The sequence below is a fragment of the Meles meles genome, chromosome 2 (genome assembly GCF_922984935.1).
Source record: "Meles meles chromosome 2, mMelMel3.1 paternal haplotype, whole genome shotgun sequence".
NCBI lineage: Eukaryota > Metazoa > Chordata > Mammalia > Carnivora > Mustelidae > Meles > Meles meles.
Window position 1 is genome coordinate 151,183,105 of NC_060067.1, and position 27,592 is coordinate 151,210,696.

The 27,592-nt window shown below is 39.1% G+C and overlaps 1 protein-coding gene across 2 annotated transcripts; it reads left to right on the forward strand.

Annotated features, from left to right (window-relative positions):
• Positions 1 to 4,342: 4,342 nt before the first annotated feature.
• On the forward strand, positions 4,343 to 27,065 carry BNIP3L (BCL2 interacting protein 3 like). Of its 2 annotated transcripts, none has more exons than XM_045998207.1 (6): positions 4,343 to 4,519; positions 11,906 to 12,089; positions 16,980 to 17,052; positions 22,052 to 22,155; positions 22,297 to 22,446; positions 24,256 to 27,065. In XM_045998207.1, the coding sequence occupies exons 1-6, from the start codon at positions 4,420 to 4,422 to the stop codon at positions 24,302 to 24,304; spliced, it is 660 nt and encodes a 219-aa protein (XP_045854163.1). In that variant the 5' UTR covers positions 4,343 to 4,419; the 3' UTR covers positions 24,305 to 27,065. The 2 variants fall into 2 exon arrangements, with proteins under 2 accessions (XP_045854163.1, XP_045854164.1); XM_045998208.1 differs by having other exon boundaries at positions 4,343 to 4,483.
• Positions 27,066 to 27,592: the final 527 nt, after the last annotated feature.

The window sequence follows — 27,592 nt, forward strand, 5'->3', positions numbered from 1 at the left end:
TTTTTGAGATAATCACAGTATGCCCAAAGTACCTAGCTAGCTCCTGCTTCCTTCGATCCACAGCTGATAAAGGGGCATATACTTCAATTTTGCTAAGGTCTAATAAAATCCTAAGAGAATGATCATACTTGGTAGAACAATCTTTCCACAGTGCTTCCAGGAGACAAAACCATTAGACATCATCATAACCTGCAGCCTGGAGATTTCATCTCCTAGAAAAGACACTTTCAGAAAGAGTCCCTCCAGCCTTGCTGGTCAGAAGGGACCTTACCAGGAATTGAAGCAAATGACAGCCAAGGCAGATGACTTTCCCAAATGATTGGGCTAGGCACGCACACTTTTTTCTTGCTATTGCTTCTTGCCTTTTTTCTTTCTCTCTTTCTTGGAAAGACAATGCTCTTATTTCCTTTTCCCAGTCTATTGCAAAAGGCAAATCTTTCTGACAGCTGGATCTATCACCAGAAACTCTAATCTATTCAAAATGTCAGAGACCCCTTGGTCTTACCTGTCATCAATTTCTCCTTAGTATCAAATACCACTACTGATTAAACCCACAAACTTGTGCATGTTACCTAAGGGGCTAGGTTATTATAGTCAGGTGTTCCCATACTTACGTCAGTCATAACTATGTTAGCTCAGCTAGACACTTCCACCTTTGCCAATCATACAACCTTTATTTCCTCCCAACCCACATCTTTTCCTTACTTAAATATGATCATTTGCCTGTACTCAAGGGTAATACAAATGGGCTAACTCCTCTTTGCAAGGCTTTTAGAAGACAGCTTTATGATGGGATGGCACTTTACAGAGTGTCATCCTAATTTCTGTGACCTCTGGCTTGAAAATTTCAATCAGGAAATTCCAGTTAATTTATCTATTAATAGCCAGACCTTAACTGAAGTTCTCTATGCTCCACCTGGTTTCAGTTTTGTCTGCAGTGGATGGCATTTTCATGGGCATATGAATGTTTAGATAGCTGGTGAACCGGAGACCAGGGCTTATTGGGACATTTCACCATCCTGTTAACACGCATAATGAATAGAAGCCTCTCATTGGTCCACCCATTGAGCCACCGTGGCTGCCTTAAATGGCCTTCCAAGAGACAACAAGACTCGGTAGGGAGAGCTTTTCTTCCTTGGGTTAGAATAACTACCACTGAGCTCTAATACTAGGAGAGCTAGTCAATTCCACACCAAAGCAGTAGCAGCCCAACACTCATCATTTGACTCATCGGCTAAGATAGTTTTGGACAATTGCATAGCCCTTGACTACTTGCTGAACAAGGAGGCATTTATGCAATAGCAAACACCACCTGTTGCACCTGGACAAATGCCTCTGGAGAGATAGAAACTCAATTACACATGATCAGGGAACAAGTACACTGGTTACAACAAATTTCACCTGATCTCCCAGTCCTTTGATGTGTTCATTTGGCAACCTTCAGATTTGGGTCATGGTTAAGAACCATTATACATGCTGGATTTGTCATGACACTTTTAATTCTATTTTGTATAATTATTTTTAAACTTGATGTTTGTCAAGTCTCTACAGAAGTGATGCACCAAATAGAATAATGTAGCTCAACACTTTGAGATGATTTCCAAAGTTTACAATCCAGACAAGATACGACCTTAGGAGTGGAAAATACCTGAGAGCTCCTTCTCCTACTTTCTTTGTTGCACAAATGTGGTTCCTGTGGTTTCCATCACCTCAAGGTCTCCCTGCAGCCTGGCAAAGAATACCAGGAAAGGTCCCCTTTGCCACTGAGGGACACAGACAGACAAAAAGATTTAATTAATAAGTAAATAACCAACCAAATGCTTGAGCAGCAATGCTTTCAAGGAAAGATCTTGATCAAAAGAGGGAAATGGGAAAATGAATAAAGGAATCCGAATTCAAAGATGTGGTCCATATACACTATGGAGTATTATGTCTCTATCAGAAAAGATGAATAGCCAACTTTTGTAGCAACATGGGCGGGACTGGAAGAGATTGTGCTGAGTGAAATAAGTCAAGCAGAGAGAGTCAAGTATCATATGGTTTCACTTATTTGTGGAGCATAACAAATAACACGGAGGACATGGGGAGATGGAGAGGAGAAGGGAGTTGAGGGAAATTGGAAGGGGAGGTGAACCATAAGAGACTATGGACTCTGAAAAACAACCTGAGGGTCTAGAAGGGGCGGGGAGTGGGAGGTTGGGGGAACAAGGTGGGGGGTATTAGTGAGGGCACGTGTAGCATGGAGCACTGGGTGTGGTGCAAAAACAATGAACACTGTTATGCTGAAAAGAAATTTTTAAAAAAAGGAAACCTAATTCAAAATGGAGAAGGGACTCAATGAAGGGAGGATTTTCACTCAGGTACCACTCTTGGCAGCTTACCTTACATACTTCAGCAGGAAGAAGCTTACTTTACATACCCCAGCAAGAAGAAGGAAGATCTTCCTCTTGCTTGGCAACAGCTCAGCCAATGAGAAGCTGTCACAATATCAAATTCTTGCTCTTCTTAATGAACTTTTGTTCAGAATAACCCCTCCCAACCTCTTCCTTTCTTCTTAAAAACTGCTTTCTTCTTTCTTCTTCAGACTTGCCTATGGTTCACCATAGTTTGCAACTCCTCTGCTCTTCCCGAAAAAACTCAATTTTGCTGGCTATACTGATTACTTTTTTCTTTTAATGATTGACAGTAGTCCTGAATGGGAAGGCAACTTTGTAAATATGTCAGTTATCCTCCCAATTAATCTATTAATTGAATACATTTCTGACCAAAATCTTTAAAAAAAATTGCAATGCAGTTTGACAAATTAATCCTTAAAAAACATTTTGACAAATTAATCCTTAAAAAACATTTTTAGCATGGAACTTTGCAAATGTATTCAAAACTAGAATAATAGTTTAATATAACCATCACCAAGCTTCAATAATTACCAACACGTGGTCAATTTTGGACAGCCAACTTTTAATTCATCTAAAGGTAGTCATGAAAAGTTTTCAAAAGACAAAAGAGGAGGGGCGTCTGGGTGGCTCAGTTGGTTAAGCGACTGCCTTCAGCTCAGGTCATGATTCCAGAGTCCTGGGATCGAGTCCCACATCAGGCTCCCCGCTCCTTGGAGAGTCTGCCTCTCCCTCCGACTTTCTCCCCTCTCATGCTCTCTCTCTCAAATAAATAAATAAAATCTTTAAAAAAAAAAGACAAAAGAGGACAAACTTTCTCTTACTTTTATCTAATAGAACTATTGTAGAGAAGCCTTAAATGGACTCATGCTTTTGAGGAAATTTAGAACGTGGTAAAGGTAGTTTCAAATCAGTGTGTAAAGGATGACTTAGAAATTAAAAATTAATAAATACTGTTCAGTCGGTTGACTACCCAATTGGGAAAAATTGAAGCTAATTAATTTACAACACCTCAAAAATAAATCTCAGATGGATCAAGGACCTAAATATGAAAACTAAGCCTGTCAGAAGATTAGAAAATTTATAAGGAATAGATTTAAAATCTTAGTGTGAGGGTGCTCCCAAATCATACGAAAATAATAGATTTGATTGCAAGAAAAATTTGAACTTCCGCAGGGTGAAACAAGTTAAAAGACAAGTGACAGATAGAAATATATGCCACACAGACCAACAAATGGACAAAGACACGGTTATATGAAATTGGTGGAGCATTTAAGAATATAAAGTAGTTTACTGTCACCCAAGTACACCGAGCATGGCTTCCCATGTCAAGCCCCAGAAATAGGTTAGATGATGGAATTCGGGTGGTTATTTTCTTCCGCATGTTTTCCTGGTATTTTCCATTTTTTACAATGATCACGTGTTTCATTTATAACTTAAATTAAAAAAAAAATCTTTAATAACTAAAAATTCTGGCCTGCCTTACATTGTTCCCTGTTTGGAGCATTCATATATTGCCAGCTTTGCGCTAGCTTTATGACAGGGAGGCGCCGGGGTTTTTTCTTCCTTTGTGTCACCACGAAACCTATTACAGAAATGAACCCTTATAGATAGTGAAAAAGAAATGCTCAGGGATTGGCTAAAACAAGGTCGCTGTGGGAGATTTGTGTACCAAATATGAGCAGCTAACCCTTCCTCATTACACATTTCTCCCTAACCTCTATATCAGTTCCAGTAGCATAAGTCACTCCATCAGGCCAGTACAATGACACGCAAGAATTCATTCCAGGTGCGCGTGTCAGCGTGACTCCCGCGTCTCCAGGTCTGAAGCTCGCCTGGGAACGCCCCCTCCCCGCCCCGTCGCTTGTTGTGTTGTCATCACGTGGCCCGAGCGGGCCCTGACGTCAGGGTGGGGGAGGGATTGCGCAGGCGCAGAAAAGGGGGCGGGGGACTCGGCTTGTTGTGTTGCTGCCGGAGAACCAGAGACGGTCCTGCTGCGGCCGCAAGCCCTTCCAGCCACCTGACAATGTCGTCTCATTTAGTAGAGCAGCCTCCGCCCCCGCACAACAACAACAACAACTGCGAGGAAGGTGAACAGCCTTTGCCCCCGCCAGCCGGCCTCAACAGTGAGTGCTGGGCCGGTGGGCTCGGCGAGGAGGGTTGGGGGGGCGGGGGAGGAGCTGCTCCGGCCGCCGCCGCCAGCTCTGCGCGGGGGGCGGGAGGAGAAGGCAGTCCATTGGCCGAAGCTGAGGATGTGCGGGTGACTGACAGCTCCCGTCACCTGTCAGGAGTAGTGGATCCTGTCTTCCTCTGGCCCGTCTCCCTTCCCTCCTGGGTCTCGGTCGGGGGGCTGCTTGGGCTTGCAGTTGGGGAGGGCTGGTGGGTGGGAGGAGAAGGGGGCGAGCCGATCCCACCTGCGGTGGGCCCCCCTAGAGTAGCCAATTGGGACGCGGGGGGGGCGGGCCTTGGGGGCGCGGGGAGCGCGGTGGGCGGAGCGGGCGGCGGAGGGGACGTGGGCAGGGATGGGGACGTGCAGCTGGGACGCCGGGGGATGGACGCGGGCGGCGGGCCGAGGGGAGGGGGCGGCGGGAGGACGCGCTGGCGGTCAGGTGTGCGGCGGGGCTCGCGCCTGGCAGGGTTGACCCCACCTCTCTGGGTCGGCCTCCCCTTAGGGCTCGGAATGTAAGCCCTCCAGTTCCCTTCCTTTGTTACCACAGGCTGGTCAGGAAAATCATTTGGTAATTTAGTGGTTACTTGTTTCACGTTGGGGGTGGGGGTGAGGAGGCTGTGCTACTTTTTTTAGTGTTTTGTTTTGTTTTGTTAATTTTTTTTTTTTTTTTTTTTTTTTATGAGAGTTGGCCCAAGTGAGTTTTTTGGTTTTGGTTTTGAAACGATGGGATTGTGTGCCCTGAAGACCTTTGTGAACATCTTCTTGAACCAGGCAAGATTGCATAAATTATGGAATATGGGGCAATAAATGTTCAGAGACGGGATTAAAACCGCACTGATACAGTTGGGCGCTTGGAAGTTAATGTGCAATATTTTGAATTACGACCAGCTACAATTGCTTATCATAACATTCTGGTGCTCAGACATCTTGTCCTAAGGTTTTTCCCAGTTGTCTTGAAAGCTCAGTTTTCTTGGAAAGATCGTTGCCCAACCTTTCTGTAATTGATCTCATGAAAGAGGCAGTTGGGGCAGTTAGCATATGGCAAGATGAAATCGTTTAAAAATCATTTGGATGCTTAAATGACATTCAGAGGCATTGCAATCTCTTTCATAAGAGGGAGGTGTTCCAACGTGGCCTAAAAATTATTTTAGGGAAGAGTTCCTCCCCACAAGATGGGGATAGAATTTGAGTATTTTAAGATATTTTCATTGCTTATTACTGCTGTTCCATCTTTTGATGGATAAATTTTTCTTAAATGTTGAGTTTTTGAAACTCAAGTGACTTATGTTCTGGAATTTAAGATTTATATGTTATTTCCCACAGAAAGGATTAATTTATGTGTCTTTAAACATTTGCTTCATGTATTTAATGTGCACTTAAAACACTGCTTACCATTTTTAGCATACTGTTTTAGAAGCATGGAATAGAATGGGAAGACACTTTAGAACTTACTGTCTCTGTTATTTACTGGTCAAGAGAGCAAGAGTAAAGTATGTTGTCTCAAGTTCACAGGCGACTAGGACTTAGAGCTGAGATTTTTTACTCTCTGATAGTAGCCCAGAATCCCCTGGTAATGTGTGTTTCCTTTTCTCCCAGTAGGTTATTCTACCTTATGTACAGAGGTGACCTGCCTATCTAGCTCTCTTTAGTGTACTGTTTCTTGATTGTACTCATCATTTTCCTGCAGTACTCTCAAGTTGGCTGTTTGGTTAGTATGCATACATGATTTCACAGGAAAAAAAGGAATTTTCGTTTCCTTTGACCATTTAACAAAAACAACAAATGAGGTCAAGTTGTCTGTGATTGTTTATCTCTGTATCTGATAGCCATAAGAGGTATTTGATGTTTTTGGTCAATCAGTTGTTGCTACGTTTGTATTAGCCTTAACAGAAGTGGAAGAACACTTAGTCAGTGTGTGATACCAAAATGTTGGCTTTGGGAAGTCCACTAGATAGAAAGTACTTTTTTTGAGTAGGGTGAGCTTTGAAAAGTTACTGAAAACCTTTTAGCTAGTGCCATATTTAATTTCTCCCCTCTTGTCTTTTATTTTGTGTTTTCAGTTCATTATACAACAGTGGTTTAAACAAAACAAGAAGCCTTACTGATTCCTTCAAGTGATTTTTGGGCACTAGGCAAAACAACTTATTCAGATATCTAATACTACCCAAATTGCTGATAAGTTGAAGTTCTTTGTTGAATAAAGTTGCATAACTATGAAACACAGGAGATGAACTCATTGTACAGATTATCTGTGGTTTGGGATTTTTCTTCAGTTCAGGGGTCAAGACAGTTTTACAGCAAATTTTGAAATATTTGGAATAATGAAACCTTTCTCTGACTGTTTTTTTTAGTTTACCATCAGGAAACTATTCATTTTCCTTACAAAATCAGTAGATAAATATCTGAACTACTGGCAAAGTTAAAACAACATTTTTCCAGTTTCCAGTTTCAGTTTTATTCCTAAGAAAACTAACAAGTTACGTAAGAATATCTGTATACATTTATGCTATATAAGTTGGTAGGTAATATAAGAAAAATCAAGGTAGTACTATTTAATGTAGGAAGTGCAGCCTACCCCCACCCCCCCGTTTTAAACATCTTCAGCTGTGATGTACTTGCTCTCCCAGTATGGTGAGAAGGCTTTTAAGGCTATGGCATGTGAGACTTCACTGCTTCATGATACTGTTTTGAATACATAAGTAACTGGTGTGTAAGTATCCACTTGTGCAAAATGACCAACTTTTTTTTTTTTTTTAAAGGTTTTATGTATTTATTTGACACAGAGAGATTACAAGTAGGCAGAGAGGCAGGTAGAGTGAGAGCGGGGAAGCAGGCTCGCCGCTGAGCAGAGAGCCCACTGTGGGGCTCCATCCCAGGATCCTGGGATCATGACCTGAGCCAAAGGCAGAGGCTTTAACCCACTGAGCCACCTAGGCACCCAACTTTTTTTTTTTTTTTTTTTAAGAAGAATTTTGGTGAATGTTCTTGGTCTGGATTCCAGCACCCAGTACTTTAAATAAAATAAAGGCTTTAAGGAAAGAACATCAGACATAATGAAATGTGTTACCCCTGGTTAGGATAAGAGTTATACATGGGATCTTGGAAAGTTGTGGAAAAAGATGAAAACTACTCTTCTTCCTTCTCTCCCTTCCTCTACCCCTCAGCCCTCCCACTTCCTCCTCCTTCGCAATTACTGGGCCAACCTTCACAATATACTATATTACAAAATGTAGAAGTGTAAATCTCTTAGGAATTCTCAAACACTTAAATATATCTCATGTCTTGTGTATGTGTAGAGTCTGGCGTAAGAGAGGTCTTTTCAGTTTTAAGTAGTGTTTACTATAGTGGAGAGAGCCTGTCGTTTTTAATTTTAAAGTCTGATTATTAGGAAGAGAATTCACTCAGATTTTTTTCTACTTTGTATTGCTTGGACAGCACAATTCTCATATCTTGTTTCCTTTCCAAGTAGAAGGGGACTTTGTGAGAATTGGTGGAGTTAGAACATCAAGAAATTCTGAGGCTGTAAATCAGGAATGAACTAGGTAATGAAAAGCATGTGTAGTCCATCTATTGAGAAAGACAAGTTTATTTTTTCCCATCTTAGTCAAAAAATGAAGGTTTTAATAATTTGTGTGCATAACTTTTTGTGCAGTACTGTTTATGGCCATAGATATCTATCTGGAAGAGAATTATTAAGGGAAGTCTACCTTTTTAGGTGTCTTTTTTTTTTTTTTAAAGATTTTATTTACTTATTTGACAGACAAGTAGGAAGAGAGGCAGGCAGAGACAGAAGAGGAAGCAGGCTCCCCGCTGAGCAGAGAGCCCGATGGGGCTCGATGCGGGGCTCGATCCCAGGACTCTGGGATCATGACCTGAGCTGAAGGCAGAGGCTTTAACCCACTGAGCCACCCAGGCACCCCCCTTTTTAGGTGTCTTAATGCACATTGTCAAATTATCATTTATTGAAGACCTGATTGTAAATAACGTAATATTAGAAACAATTTGGGTAATGGTTAACCTTGACATTTGGGTAATGGTTAAAGTATGGTATGAGATAAAATGCAAAGCACTTGTTTTGAAGTAAGGTAATACACATTGACATTGAAAGACATCTATCTGTAAGCTGTTAGGTAAGAAATGCTTCTTACAGTGGCCCCTGGGTGGCTCAGTGGATTAGGCATCTGCCTTTGGCTCTGGTCATGATCTCAGGGTCCTGGGGTCAAGCCCTGCATCAGGCTCTCTGCTTGGTGGGGAGTCTGCTGCTCCTTCTGCCCTTCCCCCTGCTCAGGCTGGCACACTCTCTCTCTCTCAAATAGATAAAATCTTTTAAAAAAGAAAAGAAAGAAATGCTTCTTAGAGAAAAATATGTATAGTACAATTCAATTTTTCTGTAAAAACAAAACCAAAAAACAGCACTGTATTTCATTGAAAAAGCTCTGGAAGTTGACATAGGAACCTTTGAAAAGTAGCCTTTGGGAATAGGAATGGGAGCTTGGGAGGAGAGGTATTTTTACTTTATATGTTTATTTTCAAGAAACACATTTTTGCAGTAAGATATTTTTTTAAAAGATACAGAATATAATTATAGTAGTGGCGAACACATAGCACTTTCCATATACTAGTGACCTTCTTTATTTTTCTCCATGCTTTATTCATTTCAGCCTTTTCACAATCCTATGAGGTAGATGTAATTATTATGCCCAGTTTACAGATGATGAAACTGTTAAGGGGTTAAGTAACCTGTCTAGGATGTAACAGCTGTAAGTGTTAGAGTGGGAGTCTGCCTTCACTCTCTGTTCTTAACCACCATATTAGTATATGCCAGATTAATGTTGTCTGCCTTAATTAGAAATGACTTCAGTTATGCTGGGTATGAAGCTAATCACAGAGATCAGTTTTACTAAGGTTTTCAAGGTATGTCTTCTCAAGTTCCTAGGTTATAATTGCTCATGCGTTTTAATGCAGAAAGTAGAATTTAGATATTGGTTTGGAAGTCCTTCAAAAAAGTAAGGTCTGGAAAAGCTAATACTGCTACAGCACTTTTCTCTTTGATCAGCTACTTGAAGTGAACATTAGCTATATTTAAGAGAAGACTGGCTTCCACAGAGACCCATCATGAACTCCTGGTTCCTTAGTTTTTCTCCTACCAGAGCAGCTCAGGTCTTTGGGTTGTTTTGTTTATTTTACACTTCAGTCTTCTGTACAAGAACGGATTCTGTTGGTTTAAAATAAGTTTGACAATCCTAGAAAACAGTATGAGTAGAAAAGAAAATTTTATCATATACCTCTTTCCTTTTCTGTCTCTTTCTATTAAAATACTTTGCAGAACTCTAAATTTAGGGATGCTTTGGCATATTTCTCATATACTCCAGAGGCACTCTAAGTATTTAGTTAAATTACCTTTAGTTAGTGTTAACTCTGTCTTAGTTTTGCTAGTTGAACTTGTTAATCCATTTTGAGTTCTGTCTAGTCTGTGCCCATTTTTGTGTATAGGATGAAGTCACAGAGATGTCCTGCAACTGTGTTGTTTGGCAGTACAGTCCCAAAGATTTGGCGGTGGTTATGGGACTGTGACACACACTGGGACTGCCCGAGAGGGAAAAGAAGGAAAGGGTGACTTCATATTCATTTAGCCAGCGCTATTCTAAGTACTTGACAAATGTAAGCTCTTTTAACTAGTGGATAGCTAAATATCTCCACCTACTGGGTACTTTACCTGTGTCCTATGTTTAATCCTCAGAGCAGCTCTTAGGGATCTGTATTTTTGTATCTCTGTTTTACAGAGAATACCAAAGCTCAGAAAGACAGGCAAAAACTAGGTGGTGGAGTCAGATTTCCACCCAGGTCTGCCTTTGAGCTTTTCCTTCCGGTAAGGATGATGTTGAGTTTACTTTGGATCTAGAGTAGTCCTCCCCTCACTGGGAGTGCATTTTAGGGTTTGAGTCTCTTTTGGTGATGGTTTTGATTTACTGATGGAAGACTCTTTGGCCACAGAACTCTAATGCTTCTGCTGAGAGTTTGGAGGAATGGCCCTATCAATCTGCTTGGTTATGTTTTATAAAATAAAATTTATTATACAGAATGGAAATTAGGAAGAAAATTCAGCAGTGTTTGTTTTTGTTGTGAATTGGCTCCTGTTACCAATTCTTATTAAAATTAAAGCACTGTATGGGGTGCCTGGGTGGCTCAGTGGGTTAAAGCCTCTCCCTTCTGCCCGGGTCATGATCCCAGGATCCTGGGATTGAGCCCCGCATCAGGCTCTCTGCTCAGAGGGGAGCCTGCTTCCTCCTCTCTCTGTGCCTGCCTCTCTGCCTACTTGTGATCTCTGTCAAATAAATGAAATCTTTAAAAAAAAAAAATTAAAGCACTGTAATGTGTTCAGTAAACTCACTGAGCCAATAAATAAATATTTTCAAGAGCTATCCAGATTACCAGGGTCACGTCCCCTTTCCTGTGGCTCCACCCTCTTTGACTGTTGGCCTGAGAAAAACCTCAGTGTCTCCTGTACAGATGCACAGTTTCTCCCCTAAAACCAACAAGGCTTTGTGAAACCCTCGGAAGTAGGAAGTGGTGGGAGAGAAGAAAGGACAAGTCCACAAGGTATGGTTAGTGCATAGGGAGAGGATAGAAAGAGGTGAGGTATAAAGGAAAGGAATAAACTAATTTGTGGGGTAGAAAGAAAGCTTTTCTCAGATTTTTTTAGTATTATCACCAGATTTAATTAGAGTTACATGCATTAATTTTATGTTGCACATTTGTACACAAATTGGAAATTTTATGATTGGATTTCAGTTCTCTAGAAGCTTCTAATTGTGCTGATTAGGACAGTTAACTTATTTAGATGACTTCTAAGAAATTTTTAAGCCATAGGTTTATTTCATCTGTGGGAAGGATACAACTAAATAGCTGAAGTAGACTATAGGAAAAAATATGCATAAATATGTTATGTTAAACATATATAATTAGAATAGTAAAGATAAGTAGTAATAAAGTAGCCACTTATTTTTTGAAAAGCAATCTCAAAGTTTTCCGTAAGTGCTTATCATATATAAACTAAGCTTTAACTAGAGAGAAAATTGGCTAAAAGACGCATTTTCTAAGATACTAGTTGTAGAGTTCCAGCTTCTTCTAAATTGGTTGATTGCATGAGCTACTTCAGGAACAGGAACTATATATATTTTTAGACTTCTGTTGCTCCTTATTTATTTTCTTCAGAATACTCTTGCGTTTGCTTTGAGGCCAGACCAAATTCTTATCAGAATTCACCACATTCACATCTGTGTGCACATGACAGAGTTTGGTTCTGCTGTGGTTAACTTAAGCTATCTGACTTGTCCAACAGGTTCCTGGGTGGAGCTACCCATGAACAGCAGCAATGGCAATGATAATGGCAATGGGAAAAATGGGGGGCTAGAGCATGTACCGTCCTCATCCTCTATCCACAATGGAGACATGGAGAAGATTCTTTTGGATGCACAACACGAATCAGGACAGAGTAGTTCAAGAGCCAGTTCTCACTGTGACAGGTAAGTAAGATCCATACAGATGGGTTACAAGGTTAATTTCCATTAGAAAAAATAATAAATTTGCTTTCATTTTCATTTTACAGAATACAACTCTTGGTTTATTGCAGCATGTGTATTTAAATCATTTAGCTTAATGACAAATATTTGAGTGCCTGGTGTTTTTCACTACATTAAATCAATTTCCTTGTTCAGATTGTATCATTTTTTGATGTTTATCAGTTTCAAAATCAATGCCATAAATGTTTACTTGTAGTATTAAACTTTTTCCCATTTTCCTTTATGGCCTATTTAACAGATCATATTCTGCCAGTTACATATCTATCCCCTCTTCTGGACTGTGAGGCTCCAAAAGGCAGGAGTCATGTTTCATCTCCTTTGTACCCTTGACAGTCGTCATGCTGGTGTGCCGTAGACACTCAGTAAACGTTTGGGTCCTAGAAACTGCAGGTTGATTCAAGTTATAGTGGTATTTGCATCATTGGAAACACCAACCAAGGTCTGCAGAGATAGTTAATTTGGAAGGCCATTCTGTGTCTTCAGAGGAACTTCTATTTCATATCTCATTTTTCTACATTGGCCTTTGGGAAAGTAATTCCACTGTTGAAGGGCTGCTTTTGGTGAAAGAGTAGGATACAGTGATATGTACGAGTAAAATGAAACTGTACTGTTCATTTATTTTGCAGTGTAAGCTTTGATTTTTTCCGGAGGGATGGGTGGTATATTTGACAGTTTTAGACGGGTGACACCCATGCTGTTAGCATTATGGGCTACTGGATGATCTTCTGGTTGATGAAGAGTTAACTGATATTAGTCATGTAGAAAATGCAGATGCACAAGGCAAAGACTGAGGAAACACTTAAAAATGTGTACTAAAAATAAAAGTGATTATCTCCAAGGGATGGAATTGTGGATATTTTTCTTCTGAATATTTTTGTACTTTGTAAAAATTGTATATGTAGCATATTTTATTTGTCAGAAAAAGTTTCAAAGGAGTAACAGGAGTTCAGTCATGTTTGAAGTTCCTACATATCTTATAATCCACTGATGTTACCAAGGTAGCAGAGGACCGGTTTGCTGGCTCTGGCACTCTGTGCGCCCCCGCCACCCCGTCTCATCTCTGCCTTTGTCCCTGTGCTTCTTAGGAGCCTGAGATGGCTCTTGTTATAAGCAGAAGCAGAGCAGATGGTTCTTTGCTGAGCAGCTTCCCAATGATTTCCAGTTGCAGCAGCATTTGTCTGTCTTTCAGACTGAAGTTTATATTAATTACTTTTATATTATGGGACTTGTAAGGGGTTTCTGAAGTTTTCTGCTTCTTCTGGGCCTGTTCGTAAGACTTGGACTATGCATTCAAGTACATGACCTTTGATCATTGGTATCAGCGTGTCTCTTAACCGGTTGTTCACTTGCTGTTGTCATTGAGCAGAGAAAAAGGCACCTGCTTGCTTTTCTGGTCGTCTTATTTCACTTGTGGTTGTAGTTCTACTAGTGATGGGATAGGAATTTACCTTCCTGTGATCAGGTTTAAGTTAGGTTCCTAAATACATGAAGCAAGGCGTGGCACGTGCTTTCGAACACTTCCCTATCCCTCAGCTTCTGTATCTTTAGGCTATGGGTTCCTGGTCATCTTTCAGAGAAGGCCTGTGACTACAGCTCAGTAATACTCTCTGTGCTAACGCACCATAACATTTTAAAATGTCTTCACAATTCATGCCCTTTGAATTGCCATGCATCTCTATATTTGAAGTTGTCGAGAAGTGTTTTTGGTAGGTGGAAGCATTTTTAAGGCTGTTGGATATTCGTCCCAGAGCTAATTTATATATATAGTGACCCTTGAACAACATGGGTCTGAACTGCATAGCCATGTGGATTTTTCTTCCATAAATCTAGTACAGTACTGTAAATGAGTTTCTCTTCCCTACGAGTTTCTTTAACATTTTTTTCCTCTAGCCTACTTTACTGTAAGAATACACTACATAAGGCCTATAATGTACAAGATATGTGTGAATTGACTCTCTTATCTATAAGGCTTCTTGCCAAACGCAGGTTATTAGTAATTAGGTTTGGGGGGAGTCAGAAGTTATACACAGATTTTTAACTGTTCAGGGTGGGTCCAGTGCCCTGCAATGCTCAATGGTCAGCCATATTTTCAGTTTAAAAATTATTCCAGGGATACATTTTGTCACTGTAGTGGTCATTAGAAGATAACCCCTATGTGTTTGTATTGCATTTTACCCTACTGCAGGAGTTGTCAACCTACACAGTAGGGAAACCAGAGAGCTTTTAAAAATACCGGTGCACAGGCCACATCCCTGGAGGTTCATATTCTGTCGTCAGGGATGGGGTAGAGACATGAGGGTATTTTAAAAGCTCCCCAGCTAATTCTGATAGGAGCCAGGGTTGAAGCTCTAATGCATTCCAAATTGTTAGTAAACGGTTCACCAGTGAAATGTTTAGTACTCTTCTAAGTGAGATTGGTGCAGTGATAGGAGTGTACAAGTGGAACAGTGCTTCTGTAGGGTTCTTGACTATTTCATTTACTGCCTTGACCTACTCCTGGCTCTGTGAGAATGGCCCTTAATTTGATATCTGGCTGTGAATGCAATAGTGTCATATGAGCATAATGACATTAAACTGAGGACAGTAAAAGTGCCTCCTTCCATCTGATTTCTGTGCTCTAGCCTGAGATTTCTAGTTCAAAAAAATGTCTAAAGGGGTGCCTGGGTGGCTCAGTGGGTTAAAGCCTCTGCCTTCGGCTCAGGTCATGATCCCAGGGTCCTGGGATCGAGCCCTGCATCGGACTCTCTGCTCAGCAGGGAGCCTGTTTCCCCTTTCTCTCTGCCTACTTGTGATCTCTGTCTGTCAAATGAATAAATAAAATCTTTAAAAAAATAAAAATAAAAAATGTCTAAATACACTAACATATTTGTGTGATACAGAACCAGCTTTTCTCTTTTGCTGTCCCATTTAAGGCTCTTTTATGTTAATTAACAATAGTCTGAGACTCCAAGGCCAAATCAGTCTGACACATTTTGGGTGATCTTATTTATTTTTGAATCTGTCTCACCATCATCTCTATATGTTAACATTGTATATGAGCTCTTGGGGGCTTTAACAGATAACATCTTCTTTGAACTGGTTAAGCCTGGAGAGTTTTCATCTCTACTTTCAATGAGATTTGGCAGCATGGGGTGTGGAGTGGAAAATCTAATGACCTGCTGTGGTTACACAAGCAGTCATTGATAAGGTTAAGAATAGAACTTACCATGTTGTTTTCATCTGTCACATCAAGTACAGTTCATGATCATGTGTTTTTATGTAAAAGTTTATCTGTAAATTTTGGTTCTGGAAATACATCTTGTACTTTCTTTGAAGGTTCTGTATTCGTATATAAGCTTATATAATTCACTCTGAAATATCTCAAAGCCAGTATTTCTGAAATAAGTAAAATGGTGGTTCTAGTCTCCATACTCCTTTACATCCCTAAAAATTACTGGGATCCCCAAAGATCTTTTGTATATGCGGGTTATATATTTTGATACTTAATTGTGTTAGAAATTAAAACATTTAAAAATGTATTCATTTAGCAATAAAAAACCCATCGCATTTCTGTGTGAATAACTTTTAGAGTGAAAAATGACTTTTTCGTAACCAAAAATAAATAAATAGAAGTAGTGGCATTGTTTTACATTTTTGCAAATCTCTTTATTATCTGGCTTAATAGAAAACAGCTGGATTCTCATTTGCTTTTGCATTCATTCTGTAATGATAAAACATATCACGTAGCCTTTGGAAAATTTCATGATACATGGGAATAAGAATGACAGACATGATAGAATAAGAATTAAAAAAGGCAAATCATACTAGAATCATGAAAACAATTTTAACCTTGAAGACCCTTTGAAAGAGTGTTGGGAGAGGTGTTCAAGAAGACATGACTGCAGGTTGACCCTGGAGCTGGACTTGGGCAATTGGAAGCTCCCCATTCCCTCCCCTGCCCTTGAAATGTACATTGTACCTGTCTTCCTGGCTCCCAGAAGCTGACTCAAGAATATAGCTTTGATGGGCGCCTGGGTGGCTCAGTGGGTCACTGGGCCTTCGGCTCAGGTCATGATCTCAGGGTCCTGGGATGGAGCCCCGCATCGGGGAGCCTGCTTCCCCTCTCTCTGCCTGCTTCTCTGCCTACTTGTGATGTTTGTCTGTCAAATAGATAAAATCTTTTTTAAAAAAGAAAAAAAAGAATATAGCCTTGAGACAGAAACATGGTGTTGAGTTTGAATGGCATACGTGACTAAACCCAGTTAAGGCCTCTATATACTTTTTAAAATTTGGGAGGTGGGTGTGATCTGCTCACCTCACTGTCACTCCAAGACAGGCCTGGTCTGTAAATTCCCTTGTTTAAAGCTGCCACCTACCACCCTGGAGTGTCTGCCTCTTGCCCTCCTGTGTGGGGGCCTATTTCAGATTACACCTAGGAAGCTCTTTTGGAGGCTGGGAGCCAACTAGACTCTGAAAACTGCTTTCGTGCTTTGGAAAACACTAATGATGAATTATTTAATGATGAAAGAACTTTGAGAAAAAGAACCCCAAATTAGGTTTCTGGTTTTGAAGATCTTTATAACTTTACTTATAGAATAAAAATAAACTTAACTTTAGAATTAAAAGAGAGAAATTACCCTCGCAAAGGAAATCATCATCACCAAGTTCCAGAATATTTTGGGTATAAGAGTGCTCTATTTAATTTGTTCTTTGGGGTCAAGATAATACTTTTTGATTGCTGCTTTTTCAAAACCATACTACTGTTGTAACGTTCAATTTTCTAATTTCCAGTGGAGGTTAATTTACTTGACAAAAAGAGAATTAAAAGTAATAGCTAAATTCTTTCTCTTCTAGCCCTTCCCCACAAGAAGATGGGCAGATTATGTTTGATGTGGAGATGCACACCAGCAGGGACCATAGCTCTCAGGTGTGTGTATATGTGTGTGTGTGTGTGTGTGCTTGTTTTTCTGATGTACATTAAATAATTAGGAATGTGAACCTCTAAATAAGTATGTTTTACTAAAATATATTAAAAAGTAAGAAAACTTTAAAAAGTAGTTTGAAGCTGTTTTAAGTTCTTAGTTTCTGATTTTGGAATTTACTTGGGATGATACAGCTCTCATTGTACGCCTTGCAGCTGAGAATTTGGGGTCCTCTCACTGTAAAAGAATTAGAAAATTCTTGTCTGTAATGTATCATTCCAGTATTCCAGGCTAGCTTCTTGAGTTTATAAATAGAAAGCTGAGACAGATGTTTTATTTAGGGTCACAAAATGAATGAAAAGGAAAGTTGTAGAATCGGGCGTGAAAACTTTTTCCTGCATCTAACAGCAAACCAGTGACTTTTGAGATGAATTTCAACAGCTAGAGAGAATATTCATCTGAATTTTGCACGGTCCCTTAAAGAAGATAAATGTAGTTCACTAAGAGTTGACGTTGTCAGTAAAATAGATGGCTGTAGTATTGAAAGTATACAATGATTGGTATTCTGAAATCTACGAGAAGTAATTGTTACTGGCGATTTAAAATGCTCATAGCTGGCCCTTGACTGTATTGATGTGTTGACTCGCCTAAAAGTGCCAGAGTGCAAATTTGTGAGGACCAGAACCATTGTGTCTCTCTACCATGTTCATGGGCTGGCAGAGTATTTGTGGAAGGAATGTTAAAAATGCTTTTGGACAGAAACTTTGCATTGTGGGATTCTCCCCGCATAGTGTCCTGTTCCCCTTTTGCACTAGAAATACTGTGCATGATAACGTGTGGTGCACCCAGTATTCTTTCTATTTCAGAAGGCTGCAGTTTTTTCATGGTCTGTGCTGTTCTCTAAAACCTAGAAAATCTACGGATTGAATATAAATTTATTTTATGATGTGCTTTATATTATAGATAAGACTGTCGTGTACAGAGGTGTTCTGACTGCAGTTGTTGAATTGCTGGCTGATGTATGTCGGTTTTGCCACATGTATAAGCTATAACTAATGAAGAAGAAAATAGTAGTTTGCATGGCAAAAGTGTACTAAGGAATCCCAAGGAAGAGAAGTGAAATTAATTCTTTGTTGTGTCTTTCCTGAGGAAGATGTCCTCATTTCATACTGTCTTTTGTACGGACACTTTGAAAATCTAGATTAGCATTTTACAAAACAAACATTTGCTCAATGGGAAGCTCCATAAGATAGTTCTAACGTCAAGTGGAAGTAATACAGTCCCTGGGTTCCCTTCCTCCCCCTCCCCATCCCCAGTGGTCACAGCACATGGTAGCACATTAAAGGCTCTGACAATTCCTGCAGTAGAAGAATCTCTTAGTTTAAATCAAGTGTTTCCCAAGCTTATTTGATCTTAGACCTCCCTCCCCCACACACATACATTTCCCCCCTAATAATCTACCTAACAACCTAATGGAACACTCTCATAAGGGCTGTCTTGATTCATGGAGTGGCAGTATACATTTAGCCTTAACTGATACTTGAATTTAAATAAAATTGTAGAGCTGACTGCATCCAACTTAGAATTCCAGAGGAATTTATGAAAGTCAGGCTAGAAAATACAACATTTTTGGTTTCTGTGTCAGATTATGATAGTATTGCTCGTGTGGTCCCAATTCAGAAATCAGTACCTAAAGGAATATTAGTTACCGTCAACATTGTTGGATAAACCATACTAACAATCAGAGCAGTCCATATAAACATGTACATCTTTGGAAAAGCAGTTTTAAGTCCTTTAAGAAAAATGTGTTTTTTTAGAGTAAGACTTTTACTGTAGTAAAAGTTTTTTAGAGTAAGCCTTTTCCATTGCTTTTTTAAAATTGAAGAAATGATCATTTAAAAATTAACAACTTTGGGTTTTGGGAGGGTGGATTTTTTTTCATGAGCGAGAAGCAAGCTCAGGGTTAGCAAACAGAAGCATTTACCACAGAACTGTTATGGGATTGCTCTTATCAAACATTTATATATTGTCTAAAAACACCCAGAGGGTTTTGAAGGGGCGTGGTGGGGGGTGGGGGGCGGTTGAGGAACCAGGTGGTGGGTAATAGGGAGGGCACCTACAGCATGGAGCACTGGGTGTGGTGCAAAAACAATTAACACTGTTACGCTAAAAATAAACAAATAAAACAAAATTTATATATTGTCTATACAAGGAACAGAGAATGTTCTCAGCCTGTTCTAGGAGGAGGAAGGAAAGACACTAATACATACTAGAAGTATTCTAGGTGCTAAATTTATTTTTAAAAAAGGTTTTTCCCACTTCCAGTGTTCTCATTCTAGTGAAAGAGGTGATATTAGCCCTGAGAGCAAATGGGAGAAGTGGGGCTTTGTCTTCATTAAATCACTAATCTAAGATCACAAAGCCAGTGGGTGAGAGCCAGGATTGAAACTAGGGCTGTCGGAGCCTGCAGCTCTTTGCCTTCTACTAAAATAAATCCATGCACGGGGTTGATTTCAGGAGAGCTCACAAGGTCCTGAGAATGAACTAAGATGTGCTGGGTGAGTTATGGTATGAGGAAGCCTAAGGTATAATGCATTTAGGAAAAGGATCATTCAGACTATACTTTTAGGACCATAGTCCTCAGGAGTCTCCGTTTTATTTAGGTCTCTTGAAGTCCTTTTTGTGGTGTGTTTCTGGGATTTAAGGGGCCTGCGCAGTGTCGGGTTTCACTATTACTGGTACAGAGCAAAATGTCTTTCCTTTCCCCTCTGGTAAAACTGGGGTTTATGGACCCCATTCTGTACGGTTTTAATAGCTGCACATAGAGACCATGTCAAGAAAGAACTTGACATGGGCCATGGAGGGAGAATTAAGTGCTTTGAAGGTAAAAGACTTGCACATGAGAACAGGCTAAAATAGTCAGAGGAGGGTTATTGATTCCGTTAAAAGTGTGAATCTTAGACTATGGACTCTGAAAAACAACCAGAGGGTTTTGAAGGGTCGGGGGTGGGAGGTTGGGGGAACAGGTGGTGGGTAATAGGGAGGGCACGTATTGTATGGAGCACTGGGTGTTGTGCAAAAACAATGAATACTGTTACGCTGAAAAAATAAATAAATTTAAATACTGAAAAAAAAAGTGTGAATCTTATTTATAGATAAAGTGCATTATTACCATATTAAGTGTATTTTTCCAAGGATTGGAAGGTAATTTAAAACCTGAAACTGGCAAATTTAAGATTAATAAAGGGAAGCACACAGCAGTAGTAAATGAGGATAGCATAGGATTCTTGGTTCTTAAGGTAAGCATTCTAAACTGATTTGGGGAATTTGTTTTTACTAGTAGTCCAAAGATAACTTTGCTTCACTCAACTGAGAGAAAATGACATCATCTTAAAGTAAATTAAGCCATAAAATCTTACTACATTTTCATTCTCTTGCAAAGTAGGAAATATTAACTTGTTCACAAATTTAAACCTCAGTCTTTGATCAGTTTTAAGGAGAGACATGCGAGACCAGAGTTGGAAACTGTGACCAGAAGTGACATGAATGTGCTGAATATAGTCAGATATTGTGTGTACACAAACTGATCTATAAGTAAATTGTAACAACTTATTTTTGATTTAGGGCGTTTTCAGATTTATTCCAAAAAGAGCCAACTCATGATTCTGAGTAATCTCAATACCCAATGGAAAAAGCTTAATCCTAAAGGCTACATTGTGTCATTCAGTGGAATTTGCCAAGTCCAGCAGAACTAAGTAAGAATGATACTACCAGAGCAGCAAAAATCCACAGGGATTTAACTTTCAGTTTGATAGTCTCTAGAGGTAGGGTAGCCCCTCTTACTCTGAACTACCTTCCTGGGGCACCTAGTTCATAGAGAACTAGCCCTGTCAAAAAGAACCACATGGTTATATCAAGCTCTGCATTTCATAGCTATCTACCAAAAAGAATGAATCCTATTCAAGCAGAGTAACAAATCAAAATAGTTCTTAGCTTTGAGACCCTTGGGTTTGAGGTCCTAGCATCACATTCCTTAAAGCTGAGGGAATAGTACTGTTCATTTTTAGGACCATCTCATTCCCGAGGGTTCTTGTGAAAGAGAAGCTATTGGGAATTTTCTTGTTCTTGGCCTGAAACTGTAGGTTATCATTACCAAGAAAAAGGGCTTATTTTTCTTTTACCTGATGGAAAAAAATGTCAAATTCTAAGTCATTATAAAATAAATGATTCCAAAGTCTTTTAGCTTAAGTAGTTTTGAATAAACCTTGGAAAATGTTTAGATAGTGATCTGTCTAAGGAAGTAAAGCCTAACGCTTAGGAGTTGGGGACTCGAAGAGACTGTTTACCAGACTTAAATACTGGCCTTATCTCTTGCTCCTTAAAGAACCTCAGGCACTTATGTCATCGTTTCCTCATCCGTAAAATGGAATATTAATAATTTCTGTTTTTATGGCATTGTTGCCAAGTAAAAATCATTAATGCATTATAATGTGCTTAGAATGATGCTTATCTCTTGATAAATGATTAATACTGTTATTACTTATTTCCTCATCGCATCTCCCACTTGTTTTCTCATCACTTTATATTGGTTAGCATATACTTTTGGAGATTTTTAAGTTTTTAGTAATGAAAAGTTTGGAGTGTGAACAGAAGTAAAGAGAATGTTGCAGTGGGCCTCTGTGTAAGTATCACCCAGATGCAACAGTTATTGATGCTCTCCACATTTCAGTGAACGTTACAGCCTGAAGTGTACTTTCCAGGATCACATCCTATGCTTAGGTAGAACAACAGTGAGGCCCACTCAGGTTCTTTTTAAGATATTAAATGCCCTGATCTCAGATCACTGGGTCAGCCTTTTTAGAAAACTAGTGTGTTTCTTACATGGAAATTGCTGATGCACAACCTTAGGAGTTTTAGTATATTTTCTGTCTAGATTTCTCTTTTGTAGTGGGAACAATTGGGCTTCCTTTTTTTCTTTTTTAAAGTTGTAATTCTTCTTCACAGTCAGAAGAAGAAGTTGCAGAAGGAGAGAAAGAAGCTGATGTGTTGAAGAAAAGCGTTGACTGGGTGTCTGACTGGTCCAGTAGACCTGAAAACATTCCACCTAAGTAAGTCCTTGCACATATCTTCTCAGGGGACATGGCAGACACCATTCCCACTCACAGGCAGTGGACCTGCTCACTCCCAGGATGCTTTCAGCAAGTGCATTTCTGAGTTTCTGACCCCTGCCTCTGCTTTTTTTTCCCCAGGGAGTTCCACTTCAGACACCCTAAGCGCTCTGTCTCTTTAAGCATGAGGAAAAGTGGGGCCATGAAGAAAGGGGGTATTTTCTCCGCAGAATTCCTTAAGGTGTTCATTCCATCTCTCTTCCTCTCTCATGTTTTGGCTTTGGGCCTAGGGTAAGTACTGGTGGACTCCTAATGGGTTTTCCCTTCATTTCATCCCCTGTTGTGTTTCCAGACATAAGAAATAGATGTGAAACAGCTTGTTTTGCTTTTAATGTTTCAGTGCAAATAGGGAGAGCTTAAAAGAATTATTGAAGCTGATACAGTATTGGTACACTGGTAAGCATTTTCAATAGGGGAGTTTTATTTTTCTTATTTGAAAATAAGTTATTCATGTTAATCTTCTCAATGGTCATCTCCCTACCCCCCTCCCTACTCCCCTACTCCCACCAATGGTCATCTTTAAGTGGGCTCTTCTGTGCTTGAATTTTTCCTTTTTTCTTGTTTATAAATTATTCAAGATTAGCTAAGTTTTATTTATTTTTTCATTTAAGTTCAATTTAGTTAACATTCAGTATATTAGTTTCAGGGATAGAATTTAGTAATTCATCAAGATTAGCTAAGTTTTAAAGTAAACTAACCTTTAAGTGTATAAATTTAGGGTTGATTTGAACATTTTTTTTTCCCCAGAAGGGAAAATACACCATTCTAGTGAATAGTCCTTGAGTGAAACTGATAGGGTTGGTTCAGGATCCTGTTTTTTCTTTTCTTCATTTATTCTTCTAAAGTTGACCCCACATTTACCTATAAATAATGAATTTTTTTTAGGACTGTCTTTTAAATTCTTTCTTTTTTTTGGTCTTGATGGAACAGTTGAGGAAATCTGTTTTTGAAGGAGGAGTTAAACACTAGTTGTTGCTTTTTTCTTTTTATAAGATATATGTTATTCTTTTTAAGCAATACCTGTTACTCTCTTTGTGCATGTGCAAAGAATCATTTTCTCTATATAATATGTAAAAGCTCTGTGATCCCTTATCTCCCCTGTAAGGAACTCAGCATATGGGAGAGATTTACTCACAGTCATAAACATGGAAACATATACATGACTTTCCCATAAACTTCTTTTGTCTTCCTGAGTACCTGATCTGTTTTTGTGATGGTGAAGGCCATGATCACAAACAGCAGAATGGATGGAAGGATTTGTGGAGGAAGGGAGTATGTGAGTGTTGAAAGGTTGGTGTGAGGGCAGACAGGGGGAGGAGTTCAAATTCCCCTTCGGTATTGACTGCACAGTAGTTCATTTGCCCTGAAGAACTTGATTTTTATACCTCCCAATAGCTCTTCCTTTCATGAGTCTACAGATTGTCTCGCTTGCTGGTATAAGTGTAACTGTTGTTATAGATGAGTATAGAAAAAAAGGATTTGAGAACGTTGTTTTTATTACCCTGGAGGTTGGTGGGACTAGCTTCCTATTTTCTTTAACTTCCCTTCTGTTTATGTTACTTAATGGTAAAATACTTGCTTGGCAGGAAAAGTAATATTAGACTTTAAGCCTAAAGAGTTAAATGATTAGTTAAGAGCCCACTATAAAGCACTGGCAGCTTTGTAATTTGGCATGTTACTGTATTTTGTATGTAAAATACCAGTAGAACTTTCTGTCTACTGTAAGGGAACATGTCAAAGGAAGTTGGCTGTGCTTGGTCATTTGGAGAGATCTGTTCTCTCTGGTTTTACTTCATCTGATCACTGCCCCTGTGCTGTCCAGTCCTGCCTAATGAGTAAACGTAATTACATAAAACCAGTTTGGCTGCCTGGTAACTGGTTTTAAGGAAGGCAGCAGTGATTTCAGGGTGATAGGGAACTGTGCACATACACCTTTAGAGTCTTTTACAACATGGAGTTGTTAGGTGCAGTTCGGCCTGTGGACAGCTGGTTTGCATCCGTTGACACTGATGAAACACTCTGTACTCTGTTTCCTTTCAGCATCTATATTGGAAAGCGACTCAGCACACCTTCTGCCAGCACCTACTGAAGGAAAGAATAGCCCCAGAAAAGCGTGTGACCTGTGAAGTGGTGTATTGTCACAGTAGTTTATTTGAACTTGAGACCATTGTAAGCATGACCCAACCTGCCACCCTATTTTTACATATCCAAGTTCCAGTAACTCTCAAATCCAGTATTTTATTCAAACTCTGTTGAGGCATTTTACTAACCTCATTCCCTTTTTGGCCTGTAAGACACTTTAGAATTTCCTAACAGAGTTTACTGTTATTTAGAAATTTGCAAGGGCTTCTTTTCCGCAAATGCCACCAGCAGATTATAATTTTGTCAACAATGCTATCGTCTCCTTTTAGTGCCACCAGACTTAGACCTGCATCATTCATGGTATAAATTTTACACTTGCAAGATAACTACCATCTCTCTCTTCAAATGAGATCAGATTAGCAAATGATAGAACAGCTTTGTTGTTTTGTTTTGTTTTGTTTTGTTTCAAGACAAAGCAAGCTTCACTAAGCTTGAATTTATAGTTACTAAAAAAGAAAACAAACAAAAAAACAAGACACAAGAATAAAAATATCCTGGGCAATAAAAAATTATTTTAAACAAGCTTTGGAGCCACGTTTTGTCTAAACAGCCTCCTAATGGCGCCTTTTAATTTATAGGAGGCCGGCTACGTAAGTGATGGGTATGAAGTAGAATGAGAACTAAACTACATCAACAGATTTTAATAGTAGTATGTTGTAATGCTGTCTTTTCTATGGTGTAGAATCTTTATTTCTCCTAAGGAACGTCTCAGGCCTAGAACTATACAAAATCGCTTTGGGGATTTGTGTGTATTTGGTATTTTTGTTTATTAGCTTTAGCTGCATGTGAATTTTTCATGACTTTTAAGTTTTGGTTTTGTTTTTTGTTTTTGTTTTTGTTTTTTTTTTAAATTCTTTTCTAAGAAGGGGATTTGGAATGAGTTCCAATTTGTGGTATAAATACAGGCTTCTTATTTTAGGAAGCACCACTTATACTCTGAAGCCTTTAAACTCTGAAGATAATTGTTTCAGAGTAATTTCAAGCACTTGTGCAATTTTGAAAACCAGACTTGGGTTGTGGGAACAGTTGACAAAGTTCTGAGAAGATGCCATTTGTTTTCTTTGGATCTCTCCCTTTTTACTGTTGACCTGCGCAAGCCTCCCAAGGCAGTCCCGGGCACCGGCCACGTTCTCCCGGGGCCATCTTTTCAGTCGTGCTCGACTCCTGCAGTCCCAGAGCGCTCGGCAGCTTCCTTCAGTGATAGACTGTTTCTGTATTGTTTGTTCGTTTCTAAAATGTGAAGCTTTAGGACCAAACTGTTAGAAAGCAGCAGGATTACCAGTTATTCCAAGTAGATATATTGGATTTTGGAACAACTAGCATGACTCTGAAGGGGATACTATTATATGTTTTATATATAAATAATTACTGTTTATGATGTAGACATTACCCTTGACAATGTAGAGAACCATTGTTAATTTTAAAACTGGCCATTTATTCATTAAATAAAGTGCATCAGGTTTGCCTTGAATGAGAACACTGGCAACCAGATTTGCCAGTTTGCAGAAAGACAGAAGATGTCTTTTACGTTAAGTTTTGTAAAATGGACATGTTATAGTAGAAAATAACCTACAGATTAAACAAAAAAGTTAATTTCTGACTATCTTTTTTCATAAACATAGCTGGTTATCTTTAAGAAAGATGATATATCCAGAATTGTTTTCTGAATCATTTTATGTTTTCTTTCTAGCACTTGATGCCTAGGTAATTTTCGATATCTTTTTATTATACCTTGTTTCTATCTTATTCTCAAACCTGGTAACACTTGATTTGCCTTCTGTAACCTATTTATTTCAAGTGTTCATACTTGGATTTCTTTGGAAAGAAAGTGAACCTGACAGCCCGCTGATTTTGAAAACCCCGAGTAAAATTGGGAAGGCCGATAGAGGTGAAAGAACTAAACCGTTAAACTGCTACAGTATGCAGCTTGTATTACAGTTGGTATCCTGGGAGGGAAAAGTAAAATCAACCTTAAAATAAGAGCAACTTTTTTTTTTTACAGGTAACACATTGCCGTCCTTTGAAATTCAATAGCAATTCTATGAGTAGTGTGGTTGAACTTGGGTATATTTATGATTTCTTTTCAACATTGGAAATAAATTTAGTTCTGCCTTTTTCTTAAACTATCTGTGAAATTTTGGACTATTACTTAAAACATAAATACATGATCACAGTAAAACTTCTCCTAAGATGAAATCATGCAGTATTTATTGATAGCTCTAACATACGGAATACATGTTTATGCTCCTACCCAGATTTGTGTTGAACAGAAACAGATTGCATGGTTGGAAAGGAGACTTTGACAATTAACAGTTGACATTTTAAGACTAATGTTCAAAAAGCTTTATACCTGTTTACAATTTGAGGACGAAAAGGCAGCCTTCATTTTTCTTGATTGATGAAAACTGGCTAACAGTACTTGTAAACAGAATCATGAGCAAAACTGCACAAACTTGCACATTGAAAAGTGCGACAAGTTACTTTGCAGTAAAAATACTTACTATTCTAAAAAGTGAAAATTGAAGATTTAGCCAGCCGGGTGAATTTTTAAGTGAACCAGTTGTTGAAATTATTGGAATTAACTGAGCCAAAGTGATATGCATTCTTCATCTATTTAGTTAGCACTTTGTATCATTATATACAGTTTACAAGACATGTATAACTTGTAGCTATAAACATTTTGTGCCATTAAAGCTCTCACAAAACAACTTCTCTCAGCATATCATTTTATGTCATGTGCGTGGCTTGGGAGTTTAGAGATGAAGTTTTCCATCCCTAAGTTCCTCAAATACTTGAGGGCCTGACAGTTTGCAGGTGCATGGGAACAAATGCTATTCCTGTCCTCCTGACTTCCCTACTCGCAGGGAGACCGTCACCATAAAATATTATTCATCAGGGAAGTGTGTATGAAGTATGATGGGGCGAGATCATTCAGAACTTTTGTGGTGCAGATGGCATCAGGATATTTTTACAGAAGAGGTATTGAAAGATGAGTAAGTATTTGTTCAACAGGTGCAAAAGGGAATCGAGAGTATGCCTGTAAAGAAATGGCAGAAACTGACATGTGAAAAATACATTCTAGAAAGAACTGGAAAGTCATTGTGACTGGAAAGCAGGATGGGTAGAGAGGAAATTGAAAGTGTAGTTTAGCGTTGAACCAAGGTGAGATTTATGTGCTCTTCTGGGAGTTGAACTTACTTATAGTTAGTGGAATGTCCTTGGGGGGTTAAATGCA

Bases quoted from the DNA above. Each gene is read 5' to 3' on its own strand.
- BNIP3L (XM_045998207.1), top strand. From the start codon at position 4,420: ATGTCGTCTCATTTAGTAGAGCAGCCTCCGCCCCCGCACAACAACAAC. The intron at 17,053-22,051 runs GTGTGTGTATAT...TCTTCTTCACAG, and splicing joins GCAGGGACCATAGCTCTCAG to TCAGAAGAAGAAGTTGCAGA. The intron at 22,156-22,296 runs GTAAGTCCTTGC...TTTTTTCCCCAG, and splicing joins CCTGAAAACATTCCACCTAA to GGAGTTCCACTTCAGACACC.